Source organism: Myxine glutinosa, chromosome 1 (assembly GCF_964187855.1).
Source record: "Myxine glutinosa chromosome 1, kmMyxGlut1.1, whole genome shotgun sequence".
Lineage (NCBI taxonomy): Eukaryota > Metazoa > Chordata > Myxini > Myxiniformes > Myxinidae > Myxine > Myxine glutinosa.
In genome coordinates this window covers 410421040-410447461 of record NC_136261.1, presented here as the reverse complement: position 1 = coordinate 410447461, position 26422 = coordinate 410421040, and the positions used below count along the sequence as shown (strand labels likewise).

The window sequence follows — 26422 nt, the reverse complement described above, 5'->3', positions numbered from 1 at the left end:
GCAAGACGTTATGGATACCCTCCCTTTATCGCAACCTTCTTCAGCCTGTACCACAGCCGCCCCCATCCCTCCCCGCAGGGTTGCTGTGGGGAAGTGAGGGAATTAAGTACTTGGGCATATTCCTTGGTTCCCCACAGTATGCTCAAAGAAATTGGGACGGGGTAATTGAGCAAGTGGGAGAAAGATTGAACCGATGGAAAAGGGTTTTACCTCATTTGTCCTTCAAGGGCCGTGTGCTAGTGATCAACAACTTAGTTGCCACAATGTTGTGGCATAGGTTCATCTGCCTGCAACCGCCGGAGGCCCTACTCAAAGCACTCCAGGGCAAACTGGTGGACTTCTTCTGGGGAGGCTACCACTGGCTACGACCCGATGTGATATGTCGCCCCTCGGCTGAGGGTGGCCACAACCTCGTCGACATCAAAGCCCGCCTAATGGCCTTCCGGCTGCGGTCCATTCAACGTCTCCTCTACATGGAACATCTGCCAGGCCGGCTCCCTGCACGCCTTGTACTGCAGCGAGCGGGTAGGCTCGGGTACGGGTTTGAACTCTTTCAAATGAACCTCCAGCATGTCGACATATCGGTTCTCCCTGCTTTTTACCAAAGCCTCTTAAATGCCTGGCAGAGCCTTTCTGTGAGTCGTCAGGCGGACACATATGTAACGAAAATGCTGGCACACGAGCCTTTGTTCTATAACCCTCTCTTTCCCGACATTCCAAAGAGTCGAGATTTTTGCCAACACTTTATAGCAGCTGGTATTGTGAAGGTGCGGCATCTCCGACATGACTCAGGGTATGGTTGGAAATCCGTAAGTGAAATCGCCGACCTGACAGGGATTTGGTCCCATAGGATGATTGCAAAAATTTTGAGGAAAATGATTCAGTTGGGACGGCAACTTGGCCTAACTTGGACTCGAGGTACAGAAGAAGATCTAAATGAGCCGACAGTGCCTAAATTAATTGTTGAACCCATTCAAAACGATTTGCCCCCTGTTAGCGATGGGTCAAAGCTTTTCCAGACAATGGACAGCAAGGGCATCTACAAGATGTGCCTCAAGCTGTTAAATGGGAACCCTTCGTTAAATGGAGTTACCCGATGGAAAGGATTGTTACCCGGAGGACCCCCCTCCGAACCTATCTGGGAAGCCATGTACAGTGAGCCCACATCCAAAAGAACAGGTGATCTCCAGTGGCGTTTGGCCCACTGGATTGTTCCCTCTAACACGTTTATTAGACATTTTTCTCCTGTATCTGTTTGTTGTCCCTTCTGTACAGTCAATGAGGACTTGTTTCACGCATTCATAGACTGTATCCGATTATTTCCTTTGTTTCATTGGTTGAATTACATTGCACATGAAATGCATGTTACCTTTTCTTTGAGAAGCTTCGTCTTTGGTTTTGCCCCTAAACAGAATCCTGCATCTAAACTGTTTAGTTTCCTAATAGCAACTGCGAAGCTTGCTGTTTATTTAACAAGAAAAGACAAACTATCTGGCAAACCGATAGAGCACTGCAATATCATGTTGTGTTTGAATGCATTAATCTCAGCAAGATTGAAACTGGAATTTACCCTGTCCAACGAGTCCGGAAATTTTCATAACTTTGTTGATACTTGGTGTGTTGGTGGGTTTTGTGAGGTTAAAGAAAATGAATTTAGAATACTGTTGTGAAATACTGATTGTTTTTTATTTTATTTTATTTTATGATCATTGGGTGCTTCTTCTTTTTCTTTTTTTCTTTTTGTTGGCATTATTGATTTTATTGCAAAACGTGTATATTGTTACTTTTATATTTTTGTAATAAAAGGACTAAAAAGTCAAAGTCTTTCTCTCTCTCTCTTTCTCTCTCTCTTTCTCTCTTTCTCTCTCTCTCTCTCTCTCTCTCTCTCTCTCTCTCTCTCTGTCGCCACCTATCGGCTGTCGGTGCGCTGGGTGCGGTGTCATGGCGTCTGCTCGCTTCATGTCGTGAGTGCTCTGTCTTGGCTGTTTGTTCCACCCCCACCCCCCATTTCGCTCCTTCGTGTGCTTGTTTCTATTTATAAAGCTTCCCTGTGTTTCCCCTTCTATGTTGAGACGAGAGAGAGAGCCATAGAGCACACTTATCGTGCAGGTTAAGGAAATCGCCGTTTTTGGGCGGTTCCCTGTTGTTTTTTCACCTGACTTATTTTCTTCACTTCAAACCTTTTTTTCTCGCTTATATTTCCTTAGTTTGTTTTTTTAACGCTCCCTTTCCCTAAGCTGGGAAAGTCGGAGTGCATTACTAACTTCTTCTTCCCGAGCTGGGAGGACGAGTTCGAGCCTCGTGTGTTCAAACATGGCGGCTGCTCATTCGCAGCGATATGCAGCGTTTGAGCAATTATCACGTGAGCATGGCATTGCGTGTTCTCCACCCGAGGGTATTACAGTCGAAGCTATTGTTCTCGCGATCGGGAACATGATCGGGTTTGATAAGGTACGTGCCGCATCGCGTATGAACAAACGGGTTATCGTGTTCATGTCCGATGTAGAGCACATTGCTCTCATCGTACAACAAGGTTTGTCCCTCGACTCCGGACACTTTGTTATGGTTTATCCCTTGGATACTCCTGCTCAGAAAGTGGTTATTTCAAATGCACCACCATTTCTCGATACCGATACAATCCTTGCAGCGCTGCAGCGATATGGGCAATGTGTGTCCCCATTAATAATGCTCCCTTTGGGCTGTAAGGATGAACGTGTCAGTCACGTGATGAGTTTCCGTAGGCAGGTCTTTATGGTTCTCAAAAAGGAATATCCCTCCTTGAATGTTGCTTTAAAATTCACGACAAATGGCCGCGATTATCAAGTATACATCACCACCGACACCCTAAAGTGCTTTGGTTGTGGTGCAGTGGGACATATGAAACGGTTTTGTCGCAATCAGAAGGAACAGCCTAACATGGTCGAAACGGGAAACAATGACTCGCAGATTAATGTTAACGTTTCCTGCTCGACAAATGTGCAGGATAAACCAGGTAAACAAGTGGACACGCCCCCTCCCGTTGAACCAATGGACAGCGCAAATGAGGGGTTTGTCACCGTTTCCAAAGTAAAAAAACGTAAATCGGCTGTAAGAAGTGCGTCACCTTCTGGGAAAAGGCAAATCAGTGAAAACTCCATCACTGGATTTCAATGTGAAAACAGGTTTGCCTTATTGGAGGAAAAGGACACCTCCACTAGTACAAACATCATCAAGGAAAAAGTGGATTCTAACTTTCCAATCCCAGTGAGTGTCGCTGATCCTTCAGACAGTGTCATCTCACACGAGGACGTTCATTGTGCAGCTTCCTCCTGTCAATCGCAAGAGGAGTAAAAGCACTTAAAATCTCCCCCTAAAAAAGGAATAAATGAGGAAAATAAGGGCACAGAGAGAATAAAAGAGGATAATTTAAATCCACTGGAGGAGAGTGACATTCATGAATCGAGCATGGTGGTCATGTCACAAACATGCTTGGAGCCCCCCACCTCGCATCCCGAAGAAGCTTCAAATGTGACTCCGGCACAAAACGTTCCTGAAGAAGTTTACTTTATTGAAACTGAGCAATCATGTGATGTGCGCCAGGAAGCTGAAACACCAATTAATTCCCCATATGAGGAATCTGATGGTGAGGGTCAAGAGGAGTCCTCTCAGATTCTAAAGGCTGTAAACAGCCCTTCGGATGACGAGCTTCGGGACTTTTTGAGAGATTCCTATCGGAAAAGGAACATTGAACTGAAAGATAATTTCCCTGATCTGCAGGTGTTGATTTTTAAATTGAAGAAAATTGTGCATAACCCTGACACTCCAAATTTCACTGATGCTCAGAAGCACCGGCTAAGAAAAATGATCCAGAAAGCTCGGCAGGAGCTTCGTAAATGAGGTCCCTATGGGTTTTTTGATCTATTTAGTTATTTATCTTCTTTCTTTTTCCGAAAGAATGAGTGTTAGTTTTGGCAGTCTAAACATTAACGGTGGTGTTAGTTTAGAACGCAAAGTTCAGGTAAAAGATCTGACCCGGCGTTTGCACCTGGATGTCTTGTTACTGCAAGAAACGCATGGAGATCTGAATGGCCAAGCCCAATGGAGAAGGCTAATGAAGGGCCAGTGGTTTTTCAGTGATATCAATTGTCTCACTGCTGGAATTGCTTTCTTTGTCTCCTCCTCATTAACACTCACACAAGTTCAATATAATGAAATAATTCCTGGACATCTGGCTTGTCTTCAATTCACTGCCAATAATCAAATCTTTGTTTTTGTAAACATATATGCTCCCTGTAAGAATGCTGAAAGGCAAAACTTCTTTCTAAAGCTAGAGGATCTTCTGAGTACAATTGACTTAAATTGCTCTTTTATAATGAGTGGCGACTTCAACTGCACTCTTGACCCTGCGTTAGATAGAAACAGTGCGGAGCCACATCCTAGATCTGCCAAACCTTTGGAGAAAATCATCAAGACGACGGGATTAATAGATGTCTGGCGTATTCAGCACCCTATGCAACGGCAGTTTACTTGGTCTAGATGTACGTCTCAGATGCACACACTAGCCAGGTTAGACAGAATTTATGTCAATACTGTAATGCTTGACAAGATATTGAAATCTGATATCGTGCCTTCTCTTTTTTCTGATCACCTGGCTGTAACCTTGTCCTTTAAGCTTGCTCTGCAGCAACATGGCAGCCCATATTGGAAGTTCAATGTCATGTTGCTGGAAAATGCTGCTTTTTGTGAAGCTTTCAAAGTGTTTTGGATTAGCCTCAAAGAAAGAAAGAATAATTTTGATAACCCGATATTGTGGTGGGACTACGCAAAGGCACAGATCGCTGTCTTTTGCCAACAGTTTAATTACTTCTCTTCTTTCAGTGTAAAAAGGGAGAGGTTCACACTAGAAAAGGAAATAATGAAGTTGCAAACTGATGTGGCAAATAGCCCCAATAGAACAAATAATCATTTGCTTATGGAAAAGAAGACTCTACTAAACAGACTAGTCGAATACCAAGCAAAAGGTGCAATGGTCCGTCTACGGATGGATCAGCTATATAATTTAGATGCACCGACCAAATTTTTTTTCCATTTTGATAAAAAGACTACCAATCAAAGGCAAATTGAAACCTTAAAGCTCTCAACTGGTAACACTGTGACGTCACAAGATAATATAAAGAGGGAGGTCTATAACTTCTTTTCAGACCTGTTTATGGCAAATGATGTTGACGATGGCTCAATAAGTTACTTCACATCTGACTTACCCATGCTAAGTGCTGCTCAAAGGGATCAGCTTGGCTCCTTACTTTCCTTGGAAGAGCTTACACTTTCCCTTGCTTCTTTACCTACGGGTAAATCTCCTGGGTTGGACGGCCTCCCAATAGAGTTTTATAAATCCTTTTGGCCCTTATTAGGCCCAGAACTATTGGAGGTCTTTAATAGTTCATTACGTTGTGGTGACTTGCCGATGAGCTGCCGTAGAGCAGTCATTAGTCTATTACCCAAGAAAGGAGACCCTCAGCTCATTGATATAATTGGCGTCCAATTTCTCTTCTAACTTCAGATTATAAAATATTTTCTAAAGTTCTAGCTCGACGCATCGCCCCACTCCGAGAGTCGTTGATTCAAAGTGATCAGTCTTTCTGTATCCCTAACCAACAGATACACGATAACATTTTTTTATTAAGAGATCTTTGGGATGTGTGTAAAATAAAAAATGACAATCTTGGTTTGATTGTGCTTGACCAAGAGAAGGCTTTTGACCGTGTAAGTCATGTATATCTTTTCAAGGTGCTAGAGTGTTTTGGACTTGGTCCTGTTTTTCTTTCCATGGTAAAACTGCTCTATAATGGCATTTCCTCAATACTCAGAGTAAACTCTGAGCTAACTTCACCTGTAAAGGTTGGAAGGGGTATCCGTCAGGGATGTCCTTTATCTGGTATTCTGTACTCTTTAACCATTGAGCCTCTTTTAATCAAAGTCCGCAGCATCTTAACCGGATGCAAAAATTTGCTCACAAGGCCTGTGAAAGTCTCTGCATATGCTGACGATATTTGCGCCATCGTACATAATAGTGATGAGATAAAGAAACTGGTGGATTGCTTGGACTATTATGGTTCAGCTTCTTCAGCTTTGGTAAACTGGAACAAGTGCCAGGCGATGTGGATGGGCCCATGCCAGCGCCCTATGCCTGTCCTCCCGAAACACCTCACCTGGTCCCTCAACGGAATGAAGTACCTTGGTGTTTACATCGGTGATGAAGCAACACAAGCGAAAAATTGGGAGGGTCTCGCTGACTCTCTCGAACAAAAGCTGCGGAAATGGAAAGGTTTGCTGGCTTTGCTTTCATACCGGGGACGAGTCCTGGTCATAAACAACCTAGCAGCATCTATACTGTGGCACAGAATCAAAGCCATTCCACCTCCTGAACGCTTTCTGCTGAATATACAGAAGACAATAATAAACTTCTTCTGGAGTGGAAAACATTGGCTTCGTCCAGAGATCTTGAATCTTCCCTTAGAGGAAGGTGGGCATGGTCTTGTGGACATCGTATGCAGGGCTATGGCATTTGGCATCGCCTCAATCTGGCGGCTTCTCTATGGTCCATCAGACCTAGCCTGGAGGTCCACTGCTCTCCTCCTCCTCCGTCAAGCCGGCATGCTAGACTATTCATTTGGTCTATTCCTAATGAACATGAAATGTATTGATCTGTCCTTGCTTCCACCATTTTACAATATAATTTTGAATGCTTGGCGTGTTTTCATGGTCGACCGTGATTATGTTTCCTACACCCAAGAGATGTTTTTCAGAGAGCCTCTTTTCTACAACTCTCTCTTCAAAAGAATAAGAACGGAACGCTCTTTTATTGATTATTTTGTTCAGAATAGTGTCCATCACGTTGCTGATCTAATGATTGAGACAAGGACATGGTTAAGTGCTGCAGCACTTGCAAATAAAGTTGGCATGCGGTCAAACCGCATAATATCTGCTGTGCTATGCGAAATACTTAGCGTATACCGCAAAGTTAAGGTGCACTGGGAGCAATCTCCTCGCACTGGTGATGGCCCAATTGTTTGTGAGCCAAGCCTCTGTTTCCCAAATTTAGAAGTCACCCCCACTGTAATGAATTCTGGTACAATAATAAAATATTTACCAAAAATACGTTTTGGATCTGCAGGTCTGGAAAATTGTGCAATATACCAGGCCTGCGTCAAAGCAATCCGGCCCTCCTTAGGAACTTGGCAGTCAAGGAAGTGGCACAATTGCTTGCCTACAGAATACCCCTTCCAACCTAACTGGAAAGCCTATTATCACATACTTATTCCAAAGAAAACTGCCGACCTGTCGTGGAGGTTGGCACATTGGGTATTACCCACCAATAAGCTCTTGCATGTTTTTTCTTCTGAAATATCTGACCATTGTCCTTTCTGTGGTGCTCTTGAGACCGTGTCACATGCTTATGTTGAATGTGCACGCTTGATTCCTTTATTTGGTTTGCTGCATGAAATGTGCATGAAGCTTTCTTTAAACTTTACTTTGAATTCTTTCATTTTTTGCTTTGCCTCAAACACACACCAAATAGAAGTGGCCCTAGCGAACTTTCTCGTTGCCATGGCAAAGAAAGCAATATATCACACGAGGAAAATGCAAATTGAAAATCCTACAAGATGTACAGATAACCTCCCGGCCTGTTTTAAAGGACTTGTTTTTGCCCGGATTAAAACAGAATTTTGTTTCTATACATATATGGATAAAGTATTGATCTTCAAAAGTATATGGGCATTGAATAATGCGCTTTGCTCTGTGCAAAATGGTGCGCTGATCACAGATTGATCACTCCTCGAGCATGATATGATTTCTTTGTGAGGAGCAAAACACTTTATTATTTTTTTCCCTGTTCCCTTTCTTGATGTACTAATGGTCTTCATGTAAATGTTCCCTTTAAAATGGTTTTGCTTGTTTTTTTTACCTCTGATTTGTGAAATGCTTTGTGAAATGGTTGTATTTATACGTTTTACAAAATATACTTTTTGATATTTTTGTAATAAAAGGATGTAAAAGTCAAGTCTCTCTCTCTCTCTCTCTCTCTTTCTCTCTCTCTCTCTCTCTCTCTCTCTCTCTCTCTTTCTCTTTCTCTTTCTCTTTCTCTTTCTCTTTCTCTTTCTCTCTCTTTCTCTCTCCGTGTCTCTCTCTTTCTCTCTCCGTGTCTCTCCGTGTCTCTCTCTCTCTCACCCATTAATAATTAATGGTCCGTGATGCCACAAGGGTACGTTTGCTGGATGGATTCCACTCAGTTATTATCCCCACACCTTTTTTTTTCTAATGTTGTCAGGGTTTAATCAGCTCCGTCTGTCTGTCTCTCCGTGTCCATCACACTATCTCCGAAACAGATGTGCACAAATTAGCCAAACGTCGTAGTGATGACCACTACATGGCAAGAAGGTGCGAGAGCAGTATCATTTTTGGCCCCACCCACTGGTGCCCTGGGTGGGGTCAAAAGGTCAAATTCCCCAAAAATTCAATTACGGGCACATTTTTTAAAATGAAGCTTTGTATGGGCAATCAACATCAAGGGACTCATGAAATATCTAACGATTTTTTGGGGATTTGAATCCCTTGGGTACTTTAGGTCATGGGGTGAAAACCGAAAATCTTTTTACTCAAAATTAGACTTTTTGGTGGAACTTTTTGTCATCTTTCAACTTTACTTTGGGTGTGGCGTGCAGATTGGCTCTAGCTTTGTGATTATGAACCTCGTACTTGTTTGTATGTTGATGCAACACAACAACAACAACAACAACAACAACAACGCATTTTAAGGCCATTTTCCCTGCGAGAGCGGAGAAACTTGCGGTCCCCATGACAATCTTCTCCATTTTGCCCTATTTTCTGCATCTCCCCTTGTTAATCCCCTTGCCCACATTTCTTCTTCCACCATCTTTAGCCAAGTCTTTCTCGGTCTTCTCCGTCCTCTACATCCTTTTACATTCATTTCCATAACTCTTCTCAACCAGTCACTTTCATCCTTCCTCAACACATGACCAAACCATCTCAACCTGTTCCTCTTCACAGCATCCATCACAGGCTCTATTCCCATCATCTTTCGCAATTCATCATTTGTCTTCCTCTCTCTCAACGATACTCCACACATCCACCGAACCATTCACATTTCCACCCTTTGTTGCTGCTCTACGTTCATTACCCATGTCTCGCTCCCATAAAACATAACACTCCTCACACATGCAGCATACACCTTTCCCTTCACCTTCAACGACACTCCCCTGCTTGTCAGCACGCCATTCAGTTCCCGAAACTTCTTCCATGCACATCTCACTCTAGCAAACGTTGCCGAGTCTGATCCACCTTCTCCATTCAGCATGTCTCCTAGGTAGCAAAATGTTTTCACACCTTCCAGCTTCACGCCGTCTCCAAGATCCAACTCAACATTTCCTCTATCTGCAGCTCCCTCTGTGCACACCTTACATTTGAATGTAGCTGCCACACTGGTTAATGACTCTCTCAAACCACTACATTTTTGATGAACCCACGCAGCGCACATTGTACATTGAATGGAGTTCACTCCGACACCCTTCCTGCACACAGCACATGGCCACTTCCCAGTTCTTTCCACCTCACCACATGCTTTACCACTTGCCATCACCTTCGTCTTTCTGATATTCACATTCAGACCTTTTGTCTCCATACATTCCTTCCACTTGTTCATCTCCTCCTTCAGTCCATCCATACTTTCTGCAATCAACACCAGATCTTCTGCATACAACAACTCCCACTGCAAAACCTGCCTTTACGTTCCCAGCCAGCACCTCCATCACAGCTACAAATAGTAGTGGACTTAGTACCGACCCCTGATGCACTCCCACCTTCACCTCAAACTCACCACTGTTCCCGTCCTTCGTCCTTGCAGCTGCGCACGCGCTCTCGTACATTGCCATCACTACTCTGATCAACCATTCCTCCACTCCTAACTTCCTCAATGCCCATGTCACTACTTCGCGTGGAACCCTATCGAATGCTTTCTCCAGATCAACAGGCCCAAGAAACAACTTCTTCCTCTTCTCCATGTACTTCTCCTGCAACTGCCTTACCATAAAAACGTGTCTGTCGTTCCTCTTCCTGGCATAAATCCAAACTGCATTTCGTCGATCTTCACTTTCTTCCTTATCCTCCTCTCCAACACCCTTTCCAATACCTTCATTCCATGCTCTAATAACTTTATCGCTTGATACGACCCACAGTCCAGAGGGTCACCTTTCCCCTTGTACAGAGGGACGAGGGTACTCAGTTCCCAATCCACTGGAATGCGGCCTTCTTTCACCACCAGATTGCAGATCTCTGTCATTCTCTTCACACCCCAAATTCCTGCTGCCTTCAACATATCTCCCACAACTCCCGTCGGCCCTCCTGCTTTTCTACTCTTCATTGCTTTTATCGCTTCCTCAACTTCCTTCTCATTTATCTTCTCTGCCGGTCCTAAAACTGGGTTACTCTCTATGTTGCCATCCCATTCATTCTCTGCATTCAACAGCATTTCCATATCTCTCTTCCATCTTCCTTTAATTCCATCTGGGTCCACAACGATTTGTCCCACTTCATCCTTCAAGCAACTGACCCTCATCACATCTCTCTTTCGCTATCTGCTTTGCAATCCTGAATACTGCTCTCTGACCCTCTTTCGAATCCAAGCGTTCTCCAAACATTTTCCTACATGCCTCCTGTGCCTTTGCTACCTCTTTCTTTGCAGCCTTCTTGGCTGCCTTATAACTTTCATGCTCTGCCTTTTCTGCCCCCGTACCCTTCGCCTTCTGCCACTCCTTGAACTTCTTCCTCTTCTCATCAATCCTCTTTCCAACTTCATCATCCCACCACCATGTTTCCGAGAGTCTCGGTGGTCCTTTTGTCCATCCACATACATCACCAACGGCTCCCAACAGACTATATTTCATTGACATCCAACCTCTTTCAACCTCCACGCCTTCATTCTCGGTTGGTACTTAACCCCCCGGGCTCTCCTCGCACCTTTCACCCTTATGTCGCAGACAACCAAATGGTGCTGTGAAACAGCCTCCTCCCCCGGGATCATCTTTGTGTCCCTGGGGTGCCCCCTATGTCGTCTACGCACCATCAGGTGGTCAACAGTTGTCGTCGACCCACCTGACGTGTATGTAACAAGCTTATTATCCTCTTTCTGGAACTGAGTATTACAAATCAACAAATCAACTCCATCAGCAAACTCCAAAATCCTTTCACCTTCTCCATTTCTCACACCATATCCGTAACCCCCATGAACTCCCTCAAAACCGTCCATACTCCTTCCCACATGTCCATTTAGGTCTCCTCCTCCCACAACAACTTCCTTATCTTTCACGCTTTCCATCAGCTTCTTTATTGCACACCAGAACTTGTCCTTCTCTTCATCGCTCCGACCAACCTGCGCAGCATATCCCGAAATGACGTTGTTATATATTGATGCGATCAAAGTATTTAATTTTATGTCTGTTTAGTTTCCTTTGAAGATGATTTTTTTTTAAATAACACAAAATAAGAGTTTGATTGTTTTATCCGGTGAACATGAAGCGATTTGTGTCCATGTAGAGAATGAAACTTTTCTCCACTCTGACATTGATGTCCAAGTTTACACAAAGTCTTGGCCTCTTTCTTGTCCCTGTAAACACTGATTCTTGGAAATACCTGTTCCAGAAATTGTCACGAATAAGCACTTTGTTAACTCGTTAATTTACACGTCACGGCCTAATCCTCAGGAGAACTGTCCTCATCTCCCTCTCTCCCCATCTTGTCTTCCGCTCCCTTTATTTTGTCTTATGTGGCCGTTTGTTTTTTTGTCTTTAAGGTTAGCTCTTCCACGAGCCTCGATCTTGTATACAAAAATAATAATAAAAACTGGCCGTATACGAATTGTATGTAATTGTGTAAAGATCTGGAAACATTCCAATCGCTCACGCTTTCCTACATTCTCTCCTTGCAGATTCTCTACTCCACCTTCGCCTCTACCGTTTGTGGATAAATCTCGCATTGTGACGAGGAGTATGAGGACTGGGACAGAGATCGCAGATCCAGAAAACACTGCAAAGGACCAGCCGTGCACAGGTACTTTGAACAAACTTGGAATTGTCCCAAAGTTTACCTCTATGATTACAACTCGCCATCGAACCCACGAGTCAGCTTCCATATGAAATGGCAAAAAAAAATAAAAAAAATTCAAATCAAACAACTTCCTTCCCCCAAGCCCTCTCCCTCCCACAGATCTCCCGATGTCCCTGCTCTCAAATGTTGTACTTGTGCATCCCTTTCTCTCCCCATCTTGTCTCCCGCGCCCTTTATTATATGTTTTAAGTGTCCGTTTTTTTTTTTTTGTGATTAATGTTAGCTCTTGCACGAGCCTCGATCTTGTATACAAAAATAAATAAATAAATAAATGGAAAAGCTGGTTTTCGGATTGAGAACCTCTCAAACTTAGCAAAAATGGAAATTGTTACAAATCTCCACAAAGTCGGAACGAACCTTAAAATCCGGATGTAATTGGCCTGTAAAGGTATTTCTATAGCAAGCATGTGCATTGTAATGGACCCGGTCTCCCCAAAGAAGAGATGCCTCCACCTCGTGTCCTAGGAGAGAGTAACTCCCAGGAACCTAGTTCTGCACCTGTGCAGCTGGTCTGTGGCGCAACATGGTTGAGAATGAAATAATTTGGTTTTGTAGCTGAAGCTTGGCGTCTGTCGATTCATTGCTAATGGGGTTACACCTGAGGTTAATTCTACAGCTCCAAATCCACAGAGATTTAATAAACTCCAAATCCACAGCTTTAATAATCCATGAAATGGGATTGCTTCAGCACTTCTCACTTCTCCGTGCCGAACCCTAACTGCTCCACTACAACATGATTGATCGATGTGGCGATTATCCAAAATGGCCTATCAAACGCTGGTCATGTTTGGGGGTGTCACAGAACATAGTTGCACATGAGTACAGTCGTCATCATCATCATCATCATCTAGTTCATGGTTGCACATGAGCACAATAATCATATAGTCCCTGTTCTTGGTTGCACATGAGCACATTCATCATCTCGTCCCTGTTCTTGGTTGCACATGAGCACATTCATCATCTAGTCCCTGTTCTTGGTTGCACATGAGCACATTCATCATCTAGTCACTGTTCTTGGTTGCACATGAGCACATTCATCATCTAGTCCCTGTTCTTGGTTGCACATGAGCACAGTCATCATCTAGTCCCTGTTCTTTGTTGCACATGAGCACATTCATTATCTAGTCCCTGTTCTTGGTTGCACATGAGCACATTCATCATCTAGTCCCTGTTCTTGGTTGCACATGAGCACAGTCATCATCTAGTCCCTGTTCTTGGTTGCACATGAGAACAGTCATCATCTAGTCCCTGTTCTTTGTTGCATATGAGCACATTCATTATCTAGTCCCTGTTCTTGGTTGCACATGAGCAGAATAATCATATAGTCCCTGTTCTTGGTTGCACATGAGCACATTCATCATCTAGTCCCTGTTCGTGGTTGCACATGAGCACAGTCATCATCTAGTCCCTGTTCGTGGTGGCACATGAGCACATTAATCATCTAGTCCCTGGTCTTGGTTGCACATGAGCACAATAATCATATAGTCCCTGTTCGTGGTTGCACATGAGCGCAGTCATCATCTAGTCCCTGTTTTGCTTGCACTTGAGCACATTCATCATCTAGACCCTGTTCCTGGTTGCAAATGAGCACAGTCATCATCTAGTCCCTGTTCTTGGTTGCACATGAGCACAATAATCATATAGTCCCTGTTCTTGGTTGCACATGAGCACAGTCATCATCTAGTCCCTGTTTTGCTTGCACTTCAGCACATTCATCATCTCGTCCCTGTTCTTGGTTGCAAATGAGCACAGCCATCATCTAGTCCCTGTTCTTGGTTGCACATGAGCACAGTCATCATCTAGTCCCTGTTCTTGGTTGCACATGAGCACAGTCATCATCTAGTCCCTGTTTTGCTTGCACTTGAGCACATTCATCATCTAGTCCCTGTTCTTGTTTGCACATGAGCACATTCATCACCTAGTCGCTGTTCTTGGTTGCTCATGAGCACATTCATCATATAGTCCCTGTTCTTGGTTGCACATGAGAACATTCATCACCGAGTCCCTGTTCTTGGTTGCACATGAACACATTCATCATCTAGTCCCTGTTCTTGGTTGCACATGAGCACATTAATCACCTAGTCCCTGTTCTTGGTTGCACATGAGCACATTCATCATCTAGTCCCTGTTCTTGGTTGCACATGAGCACATTCATCATCTAGTCCCTGTTCTTGGTTGCACATGAGCACATTCATCATCTAGTCCCTGTTCTTGGTTGCACATGAGCACATTCATCATCTGGACCCTGTTCTTGTTTGCACATGAGCACATTCATCATCTAGTCCCTGTTCTTGGTTGCACATGAGCACAATAATCATATAGTCCCTGTTCTTGGTTGCACATGAGCACATTCATCATCTGGACCTTGTTCTTGGTTGCACATGAGCACATTCATCATCTAGTCCCTGTTCTTGGTTGCACATGACCACATTCATCATCTAGTCGCTGTTCTTGGTTGCACATGAACACATTCATCATCTAGTCCCTGTTATTGGTTGCACATGAACACAGTCATCACCTAGTCCCTGTTCTTGGTTGCACATGAACACAGTCATCATCTAGTCCCTGTTCTTGGTTGCACATGAACACAGTCATCACCTAGTCCCTGTTCTTGGTTGCACATGAGCACATTCATCATCTAGTCCCTGTTCTTGTTTGCACATTAACACAGTCATCACCTAGTCCCTGCTCCTGGTTGCACATGAACACAGTCATCATCTAGTCCCTGTTCTTGGTTGCACATGAACACATTCATCATCTAGTCCCTGTTATTGGTTGCACATGAACACATTCATCATCTAGTCCCTGTTATTGGTTGCACATGAACACAGTCATCACCTAGTCCCTGTTCTTGGTTGCACATGAACACAGTCATCATCTAGTCCCTGTTCTTGGTTGCACATGAACACAGTCATCATCTAGTCCCTGTTATTGGTTGCACATGAGCACATTCATCACCTAGTCCCTGTTCTTGGTTGCACATGAACACAGTCATCACCTAGTCCCTGTTCTTGGTTGCACATGAACACAGTCATCATCTAGTCCCTGTTCATAGTTGCACATGAACAAAGTCATCATCTAGTCCCTGTTCATAGTTGCACATGAACACAGTCATCATCTAGTCCCTGTTCATAGTTGCACATGAGCACAGTCATCATCTAGTCCCTGTTCATAGTTGCACATGAACACAGTCATCATCTAGTCCCTGTTCATAGTTGCACATGAGCACAGTCATCATCTAGTCCCTGTTCATAGTTGCACATGAACACAGTCATCATCTAGTCCCTGTTCATAGTTGCACATTAACACAGTCATCATCTCGTCCCTGTTCATAGTTGCACATGAACACAGTCATCATCTAGTCCCTGTTCATAGTTGCACATGAGCACAGTCATCATCTAGTCCCTGTTCATAGTTGCACATTAACACAGTCATCATCTAGTCCCTGTTCATAGTTGCACATGAGCACAGTCATCATCTAGTCCCTGTTCATAGTTGCACATGAGCACAGTCATCATCTAGTCCCTGTTCATAGTTGCACATGAGCACAGTCATCATCTAGTCCCTGTTCATAGTTGCACATTAACACAGTCATCATCTAGTCCCTGTTCATAGTTGCACATGAGCACAGTCATCATCTAGTCCCTGTTCATAGTTGCACATTAACACAGTCATCATCTAGTCCCTGTTCATAGTTGCACATGAACACAGTCATCATCTAGGCCCTGTACTTGTCCATTTCCAAACCTTTTTGCACCACTCGGCATATACCCTTCTGCATGACAGGTGTGTGAATCCTACCTGTGCATCTCATCTCCTGTAATATGAACCTTGTTTGATGTTTTCTTTCATAAGGACCTTCAGCATGCAATGTTCGCCGGCACCTTGGAAATACCCAGAATTCTTTGCTCAGCTGGAGGTACCAGATATTGCCACAAGCACTGCACAAACTTTCAGGAACCTTCCATCCGTGGCAGTCATCAGGTGTACAAAGTGTCGATTTGAACTTTACTTTCTTGGATGAAAACCTCACATCTCTCGTTTTCCATGTTATTTGTCTCTGCAGGGAAACAGTTGGAGCCCACCGGCTCGTTCACCTGCACCAAGTGCTCCAGCAGTTTTACCAGCGAGGCTGCTCTGCAGGTGCACGTGAGGAGGCATCGCAGAGTTTCCAGCGACAAAAACTACAAGTGCAACGTTTGTTCTTTCGCTTCCGACAACAAATCCGCCTTCATGAGACACATTCGGATCCACACGGGGGATAAACCGCACACCTGCGGGATATGCGGAAGAGCATTTGGTCGCTCGTCGCATCGCAGGCAGCACATGCGAATCCACAACAAGGAGCGGCCCTATTCGTGCACGGTGTGTTCGAAGACCTTCTCTCATTCGTCGACTCTTCAGGAGCACACGAGGATCCACACGGGAGAGCGGCCGTACGTGTGCACGGTGTGTTGTAAAACGTTCATCTACGCCTCGAACTTTCAGCGACACATGATGATCCACAGCCAGGAGCGCCCCTACATGTGCCCGGTGTGCGCCAAGACGTTCCCACAATTATCATCTCTGAACCAGCACACGCGGATACACACCGGCGAGCGGCCGTACGCGTGCTTGGTGTGCTGCAAAACCTTCAGCGATTTGTCAAATTTTCAGCGACATCGGAGGATCCATAGCCCGGAGCAGCCGTATCCATGCACAGTTTGTGGGAAAGCGTTTAGCCGGTTATCTTACTGTAAGAAGCACATGGCCACCCACGTGTGAAGCACTACGTATCGGTGGGTTCGCCTCACGTGGCTTGGTCCTCGTTGGTCCAAAGGTAAAACAAAACAAAACTAGAACGGCACTCAGTAGAGAGCATATACATCCGCCTGGTTGGCCATATCACTCAATGTTGAAGAATCACTTCGGAAAAATTAAATAATTCTCATATCCGAATCCATATTCAGATCTTCACCAAAATCTAGTCGATTCTTCCTTGTCACACACACAACCTGTCAGCCAGGTTTGGTCCAAATCCATCCATAACTTTTTGAGATATCCCGCTATGTATCGTTTTTGGCCTTATCTCCCAATGGTGAAGAATCACTTAAAAAATTTAATAATTCTCATATCCGAATCCATATTCAGATCTTCACCAAAATCGAATCGATTCTTCCTCGTCACACACACAACCGGTCCACCAAGTTTCGTCCAAATCCATCCATAACTTTTTGATATATCCCGCTATGTATCGTTTTTGGCCTGATCTCCCAATGGTGAAGAATCACTTAAAAAATTAAATAATTGTCATATCCGAATTCATATTCAGATCTTCACCAAAATCGAATCGATTCTTCCTTGTTACACACACAACCGGGTCAACCAAGTTTCGTCCAAATCCATCCATAACTTTTTCAGATATCCTGCTATGTATCGTTTTTAGCCCCGTCTCCCAATGGTGAAGAATCACTTCGAAAATTAAATAATTCTCATATCCGAATCCATATTCAGATCTTCACCAAAATCGAATCGAATCGTCCTTGTCAGACACCCAACCGGTCCACCAAGTTTCGTCCAAATCCATCCATAACTTTTTCAGATATCCTGCTATGTATCGTTTTTAGCCCCGTCTCCCAATGGTGAAGAATCACTTCGAAAATTAAATAATTCTCATATCCGAATCCATATTCAGATCTTCACCAAAATCGAATCGAATCGTCCTTGTCAGACACCCAACCGGTCCACCAAGTTTCGTCCAAATCTGTCCATAACTTTTTCAGATATCCTGCTATGTATCGTTTTTAGCCCCATCTCCCAATGGTGAAGAATCACTTCGAAAATTAAATAATTCTCATATCCGAATCCATATTCAGATCTTCACCAAAATCGAATCGAATCGTCCTTGTCAGACACCCAACCGGTCCACCAAGTTACGTCCAAATCCGTCCATAACTTTTTCAGATATCCCGCAATGTATAGTTTTTGGCCCGATCTCCCAATGGTGAAGAATCACTTGAAGAATTAAATAATTCTCATATCCGAATCCATATTCAGATCTTCACCAAAATTGAATCGATTCTTCCTTGTCACACACACAACCTGTCCGACAGGTTTCGTTCGAATCCGTCCATAACTTTTTCAGATATCCCGCAATGTATCGTTTTTGGCCCCATCTCCCAATCGTGAAGAATCACTTGAAAAATTCTAGTAGCCGGATCCGAATCCGGATCTTCACCAAAATCTAATCCTTTCGTCCTTGTCACATACGCTACATCTTTGCCAAATTTCGTCCGAATCCGTCCACAACTTTTTGCGATATTTTGTTCACAAACAAACAAACAAACGGACAAACAGGGGTGAAAACATCACCTCCATCCACCTTTGGTGACGGAGGTAACAAAGCGACACTTTGCTTGACACTAGATAATGAAAGGAACTCTACCTGATCCCCCCAAGGTGCGGTTACTCCTGCCCCCTCTCCCATGGGGTATGTGGACCCCCCCCCCCTCCAAGATGCAGATTCTACACGTGCCCCCCCCCCCCCTTCCCATGCAGATTCTCTCCTCCCCTCACCCGTGCATATTACATATTTTTCTCCCGAAGAGAAAAACTAAAATAAATTCTACTTCCCATTCCAATACAAGACGATTTCACCGGTGGGGAATATGGGTTTACTCTGTCTGTCCATCTGTCCGCCATCCTCCACCTATTTTTTAAGAGAAACACTCAAATAGTATGCTTAAAATGAGGAAGAAGAGGCAGCCATGATAGTTGATTGGACACCATATGTAGTTATAACCCAAGGTGGACATTAATAGTCTGCCTGTGGTGGTGATTGGTCAGGGAGAGAAACAGGAAGAGTTTCGGTAAAAGTAGATGCAGTCACTTTATTATCCGAGGAAGGCTGTCCATATTGTCCGCACAATGTAACCCGGACAACCGGTTCATTGTCAAATTGTGATTGCGTACATTCGGTTTTATTCCTTCAACGAATCCTTCAGAGTGAACATTTTTGTTCACACTCACTGGTGAATGTTTCATGATTCTTTCTTTTTGTTTCAGCAAAAGTGTGGACATCCTGAGCAGACATTTGTATACCTGTTCGAGCTCGGCTCACATTGCAGACAAAGAACAAGTAATTCAGGCGAGTCGATCGAAAATGTCCAAGCTGTCGATTAATTGCTCCGAATTGAAGGAATGAATCCTTCGGTGTTCGAATGCTTAATGCAAGCTCTCTTGGAAGGAACGTTGGCACAGGAGGCCACTAGGCCCATCATCTGGTACTTGCTGAATCTTCACTTCGTAAAGTCTTCCTCTAACATCTTCAAGGTGTCTTTGGTTCGCACGTGATGGAGATATGTCGCGTTGAGATCCTTTACCTTTGCTCGTGTTTTTAGGTGAAAACACTTCGCTTCCTGGTAAAGTCCACGATGCATGTTACGGAATATCTTTGTACAACTCGAACATGATTCTCTCAGACGAGAGTTGGATGGCCGAACGATTGACGATCAACAAATCAAATTTGACTTTCTCCAAGGCCTGTAGCGAAACCCTCCCAGGAGATCCTGCGCAAAGATGAGTGGAGGACAACCCGAGATGGATCGAGGTGAAGATCTGTCAAACTGGCGTAAGGAGCAAGTGTGGCCGGGACGTAGATTCGGTTCTATTCCTTCAATGAATCCTTCAGAGTTTAGCCATTGATGATTCGCTCAGCCTTATGGGAGAATCCACAATAACCTTTTTGGGTAAAGTGTGAGAGACACCACTTTAATCCTGTAGGGATGGCAATTGTGATTTGGTGCTTGAGGTTCAGGGATTCGATCCATTGCTGAGAAAGCAGAAGAAGGACATGAAGAGTGGAGTGGCCTGGACATGGTCTATATACTCTTGACTGGAGATCGAAGTGATGGAAGCGATGGCTCTTTTGATCGGTCATGGTAATCAATAGTTTCCGTAACTCTGTAGTGATAGGGAAAGGCTGAAGACTTTTTTGTTATTATCTATGGCTCGCAGTGGAGCTGTTACACACACATGACATACCTAAGAATACACGAGACGTAACATAGGATGGTTAGACTGAGCTTGGCGGAAGTGCTGTCACTTCCTGGGGCACTCTGGGTATCAGCGACTTCACAACAATGGCGCTGCTTTTCTCACCACACTCAGCGGAACATTTCTGAAGGTGGAACCTCCTCCTCCTCCTATCGCTCGCAGTGGAGCTGTTACACACACGTGACATACATGAGAATACACGAGACGTAACATAGGATGGTTAGACTGAGCTTGGCGGAAGTGCTGTCACTTCCTGGGGCACTCTGGGTATCAGCGACTTCACAACAATGGCGCTGCTTTTCTCACCACACTCAGCGGAACATTTCTGAAGGTGGAACCTCCTCCTCCTCCTATCGCTCGCAGTGGAGCTGTTACACACACGTGACATACATGAGAATACACGAGACGTAACATAGGATGGTTAGACTGAGCTTGGCGGAAGTGCTGTCACTTCCTGGGGCACTCTGGGTATCAGCGACTTCACAACAATGGCGCTGCTTTTCTCACCACACTCAGCGGAACATTTCTCAAGGTGGAACCTCCTCCTCCTCCTATCGCTCGCAGTGGAGCTGTTACACACACGTGACATACATAAGAATACACGAGACGTAACATAGAATGGTTAGACTGAGCTTGGCGGAAGTGCTGTCACTTCCTGGGGCACTCTGGGTATCAGCGACTTCACAACAATGGCGCTGCTTTTCTCACCACACTCAGCGGAACATTTCTGAAGGTGGAACCTCCTCCTCCTCCTATCGCTCGCAGTGGAGCTGTTACACACACGTGACATACATGAGAATACACGAGACGTAACATAGGATGGTTAGACTGAGCTTGGCGGAAGTGCTGTCACTTCCTGGGGCACTCTGGGTATCAGCGACTTCACAACAATGGCGCTGCTTTTCTCATCACACTCAGCGGAACATTTCTCAAGGTGGAACCTCCTCCTCCTCCTATCGCTCGCAGTGGAGCTGTTACACACACGTGACATACATAAGAATACACGAGACGTAACATAGGATGGTTAGACTGAGCTTGGCGGAAGTGCTGTCACTTCCTGGGGCACTCTGGGTATCAGCGACTTCACAACAATGGCGCTGCTTTTCTCACCACACTCAGTGGAACATTTCTCAAGGTGGAACCTCCTCCTCCCCATGCATGCCAACCTATGGCATTGGCCATGCTCTTATCCTTCTAATTCTGAGCGCACCCCTGAATGTTACCCCCTTGAAACTTTCGATTTCTGCTCGTCCATTATTTTCCAACAGATTCCTCTGAAACCCGATACCAGCCCTTCTAGTCGATGGTCTGCAGGATCCCTCGGTCTCAGATTTTTAGATTTCGGATCAGGGGGCTTCCCAGGGGATCAAGGTGCTCCCAGGAGGGTCCCCCAAATCAGCAGAGGCCTGAACTACAACCTTAAGAGATGACCATCGGCCCACTCTGGCCTATTTAATAGTCTTTGGTATGACGTGGCTGTGGTTTGAACCACTGACATCCCAAACTCAGAGCGGATGCTCTAACCTTGACCCCACCGAGTCTGGTTCTCGAGCGATCCCTAACCAGCCAAATTATTTGGACACGACCCCACGTACTTTGCGTGCTGCTATGGCACAGTGTATTTGCATGTCATTGGGCATGTGTTGTACCGGTTTACCACGACGGCTTACTAAATGCGAGTTTTATCAAACGTCCTTTGGTGTACAATGCACATTTCGGAAAGTTTTGATCCCACACGCACATTCCGTTACTTAAAGGTTTTGAGGCGAGTAGATGAGTTGGAGGTTGGATATGAGAGGGATTCGAGTTAATAAAGTTGTTTTTTAATACAGGAAGTGCAAAGTGCATTTTTATTTGCATCGAAACATGACATACAAACGTTGGAAAGAGTTGCAATGATCAAAAAAGAGCAATCAGACATTGCAGATCCTCGCCAGGATGTGTTTTCAGTGTTTTTTTTAAAGGCTTTTGTGTTAAAACAAATATGGCGGCCGAACCACGTGTCCAATGACGTCATCATTTTTTTTCTCCAACAATTTATCCCTAGATTATGCTCAAGAAATTTCATCTTGATCGGATGAAGTTTTGTACTTGTCGAATTATGACGTCATAATGGAGGCACCTATGACATCATCATTAACATATGTTATTCCACATGGAGTGTTATTCACAGAGCCATGTCTCAATTTTTTTCTATGCAGCGCTTTCGGAGATATAGAGGTGCAAAGTTTTTCGGTTTTTCCAAGATGGCGGCCGAACCACGTGCCCTATGACGTCATAATTATCATGAAAAAAATTCTACAGGTGGGGATCAAGGACGACAGTTTTTAGCTCGGTTGGGATTTGAACCCATGCTAGACAGCTTGGTCGGAAATGAAAGATCCCTCGCCATGCTGGTGTTTCCAAGGGGGGAGAGGTGCATCAGCTATCCTGCCAGGCCATTAATCTTATGAACCATCACGTAATGATGCACTCAGCCTTACCCCAAAGATATTCTTTCGCCACATTTGCACCACGCTGCTATACGTTTGTACGGTTTGTTCCACGATGATGACCAACAAGTTATAAAATGGTGCCACAAATTGCTTCACTTGATCGATAAAAGGCCAAGCACCTGCATTACAGGATACCTGCTCGAAATGGACGAACGGATGGATCGATGAATGCGACAATGAAATAAATAATTATCTTTGGCACTTGCACAGGATGAGCATACAGTGTAAGGAGCCATGTTTATATGAACATTGACAGTGAGTGTAAGGAGTCATGTTTAAATGAACATTGACAGTGAGTGTAAGGCGTCATGTTTAAATGAACATTGATTAACAGTGAGTGTAAGGAGTCATGTTTAAATGAACGTTGATTAACAGTAAGTGTAAGGAGTCATGTTTAAATGAACGTTGATTAACAATAAGTGTAAGGAGTCATGTTTAAATGAACGTTGATTAACAGTGAGTGCAAGGAGTCATGTTTAAATGAACATTGATTAACAGTGAGCGTAAGAAGTCATGCTTAAATGAACGTTGATTAACAGTGAGTGTAAGGAGTCATGTTTAAATGAACATTAACAGTGAGTGCAAGGAGTCATGTTTAAATGAACATTGATTAACAGTGAGTGCAAGGAGTCATGTTTAAATGAACGTTGATTAACAGTGAGCGTAAGGAGTCATGTTTAAATGAACGTTGATTAACAGTGAGTGTAAGGAGTCATGTTTAAATGAACATTGATTAACAGCGAGTGTAAGGAGTCATGTTTAAATGAACGTTGATTAACAGTGAGTGTAAGGAGTCATGTTTAAATTAACATTAACAGTGAGTGTAAGGAGTCATGTTTAAATTAACATTAACAGTGAGTGTAATGAGTCATGTTTAATTTAACATTAACAGTGAGTGTAAGGAGTCATGTTTAAATGAACATTAACAGTGAGTGTAAGGAGTCATGTTTAAATGAACATTAACAGTGAGTGTAAGGAGTCATGTTTAAAAGAACATTAACAGTGAGTGTAAGGAATGTTTAAAGGAACATTAACAGTGAGTGTAAGGAGTCATGTTTAAATAAACATTAACAGTGAGTGTAAGGAGTCGTGTTAAAATTAACATTAACAGTGAGTGTAAGGAGTCGTGTTTAATTTAACATTAACAGTGAGTGTAAGGAGTCATGTTTAAATGAACATTGACAGTGAGTGTAAGGAGTCATGTTTAAATGAACATTAACAGTGAGTGTAAGGAGTCATGTTTTTATGAACATTAACAATGAGTGTAAGGAGTCATATTTGAATGTACATTAACAGTGAGTGTAAGGAGTCATGTTTAAATGAACGTTGATTAACAGTGAGTGTAAGGAGTCATGTTTAAATGAACATTAACAGTGAGTGTAAGGAGTCATGTTTAAATGAACATTAACAGTGAGTGTAAGGAGTCATGTTTAAAAGAACATTAACAGTGAGTGTAAGGAATGTTTAAAGGAACATTAACAGTGAGTGTAAGGAGTCATGTTTAAATAAACATTAACAGTGAGTGTAAGGAGTCGTGTTAAAATTAACATTAACAGTGAGTGTAAGGAGTCGTGTTTAATTTAACATTAACAGTGAGTGTAAGGAGTCATGTTTAAATGAACATTGACAGTGAGTGTAAGGAGTCATGTTTAAATGAACATTAACAGTGAGTGTAAGGAGTCATGTTTTTATGAACATTAACAATGAGTGTAAGGGGTCATATTTGAATGAACATTAACAGTGAGTGTAAGGAGTCATGTTTAAATTAACAGTGAGTGTAAGGAGTCATGTTTAAATGAACATTAACAGTGAGTGTAAGGAGTCATGTTTTTATGAACATTAACGATGAGTGTAAGGAGTCATATTTGAATGAACATTAACAGTGAGTGTAAGGAGTCATGTTTAAATAAACATTAACAGTGAGTGTAAGGAGTCGTGTTAAAATTAACATTAACAGTGAGTGTAAGGAGTCGTGTTTAATTTAACATTAACAGTGAGTGTAAGGAGTCATGTTTAAATGAACATTGACAGTGAGTGTAAGGAGTCATGTTTAAATGAACATTAACAGTGAGTGTAAGGAGTCATGTTTTTATGAACATTAACGATGAGTGTAAGGAGTCATATTTGAATGAACATTAACAGTGAGTGTAAGGAGTCATGTTTAAATTAACAGTGAGTGTAAGGAGTCATGTTTAAATGAACATTAACAGTGAGTGTAAGGAGTCATGTTTTTATGAACATTAACAATGAGTGTAAGGAGTCATATTTGAATGAACATTAACAGTGAGTGTAAGGAGTCATGTTTTTATGAACATTAACAGTGAGTGGAATCTTTTCGACCCCAAATAACCCCATTCTTAAGCCCTCCCATTTTCCAGGTTATTGTGACTTCCCCCTCTCCCTGGTCACCTCTTTTCATTTGTTCGTCCTTCGTCGTCAGGTGGTTTATGATGGAGGAACACCTTCATATGAATTGAATTTTACATTTGGAATATGAATTGGAAAACAAAGTTCCAGTGTTCCTGTATATAATTCAATTGAAATAAAATAGATTTGAAAAGTTAAAGAAAAAATAATCTGGAAGTTTACCGCCATTGATGCAGCGTCTTTTACACCACTTTAATTGACACGTTACATTCGTGCTTTGTGTCCTTTATGACGTCCTTAAAAACAAGTTTCCTGTTTGGAATGATTTTAGATTTTGTTTGACCGAGACAGGTAGACAAACGATTGCTTCACCACTACGGAACGCATGCGCGCGTTTGGGACGAGATACTGTACAATTTGCCCAGGTAGTGCGAAACTGTTAGGGTTGGTGCTCCACACACTACAGCGCTCAGAATATCGACTGAAGTCTGCAGGCAGAGAGGGAACAGCTTCGCTTGCGGGTCAATGATGCTCAGGCTCCCTGGTCCAATTACAAACCGCTGCCATGACTACCGCTGGGAAGTGCAAAGGCAACCCACCCAGTGTATTCTCTGGCTCGTGTCAATGCCTTCAGAAGAAAAAATCCCACCTTCCTGTGGGGTTGCCTGGGTGAAGTTGTTAGCCCAAGTCTTTCACGAACCTTCTGGCGAGGTCTGCTGCTCGACAAAGTAGTTGGGGCATGGATTTGTAGCTTGTTCAGGGTGCCGGCGATAACTCGCCTCCTCTTCGCGAAGAACACCGTGGGATCTTTAACATCCGCAGCATCCACCAGCGAATGCTGGCAGATGGGATTCCCAGTTTAACATCCAACCGAGGGACGTCACACACGTCGATGAATCACCTTGCCTGTGAAACACCGGGAAGACAGGTTCTACCTGGGACGGTAATTCAAATCCAGGTTAGACATCTTAGAGTTGTGCGATACCTATAGGATCCCCTACCAACCCACAGTATCTCCATGGTACGTAAATTAATTGTTGTTAACTTTGGCTTTTGAATGTCAGCACTTGGTGTGATCGAAAAGTTGACAAATGTGAAATTCACCTGCTGTGGGTGGAGTGTGTTGGAATGGGACTGTACAACACAGGTAGCCAGGCCGTGCGATCATCATTTACTTTATCCTCAAATTTGGATTGAAAAGTAAATAAATGATGCAAATTCAAAACAAAACAAAAAGCATTTTCCATGGAAGAAGCTTGATAAAGGGCCCAAAGCAGGACGAGCACGATGGAATAGCAAGAGCTTGAGTGATGTAACAAGTGAATCCTCTTGGATTGCGCTGAGGTTCGGGCATGGAATTTCGAGCC

At 43.5% G+C, this 26422-nt stretch overlaps 1 protein-coding gene across 1 annotated transcript in view; it reads left to right on the top strand.

Annotated features, from left to right (window-relative positions):
• Positions 1-25264, top strand: part of LOC137416460 (uncharacterized) — a 35548-nt gene extending 10284 nt beyond the window's left edge. The window contains exons 3-4 of the mRNA XM_078770496.1: positions 11981-12102; positions 16226-25264. Of these exons, the coding sequence (XP_078626622.1) occupies positions 11981-12102; positions 16226-16923 (820 nt within the window). The 3' untranslated portion in view covers positions 16924-25264. The remainder of the gene's footprint in view (positions 1-11980; positions 12103-16225) is intronic.
• Positions 25265-26422: the final 1158 nt, after the last annotated feature.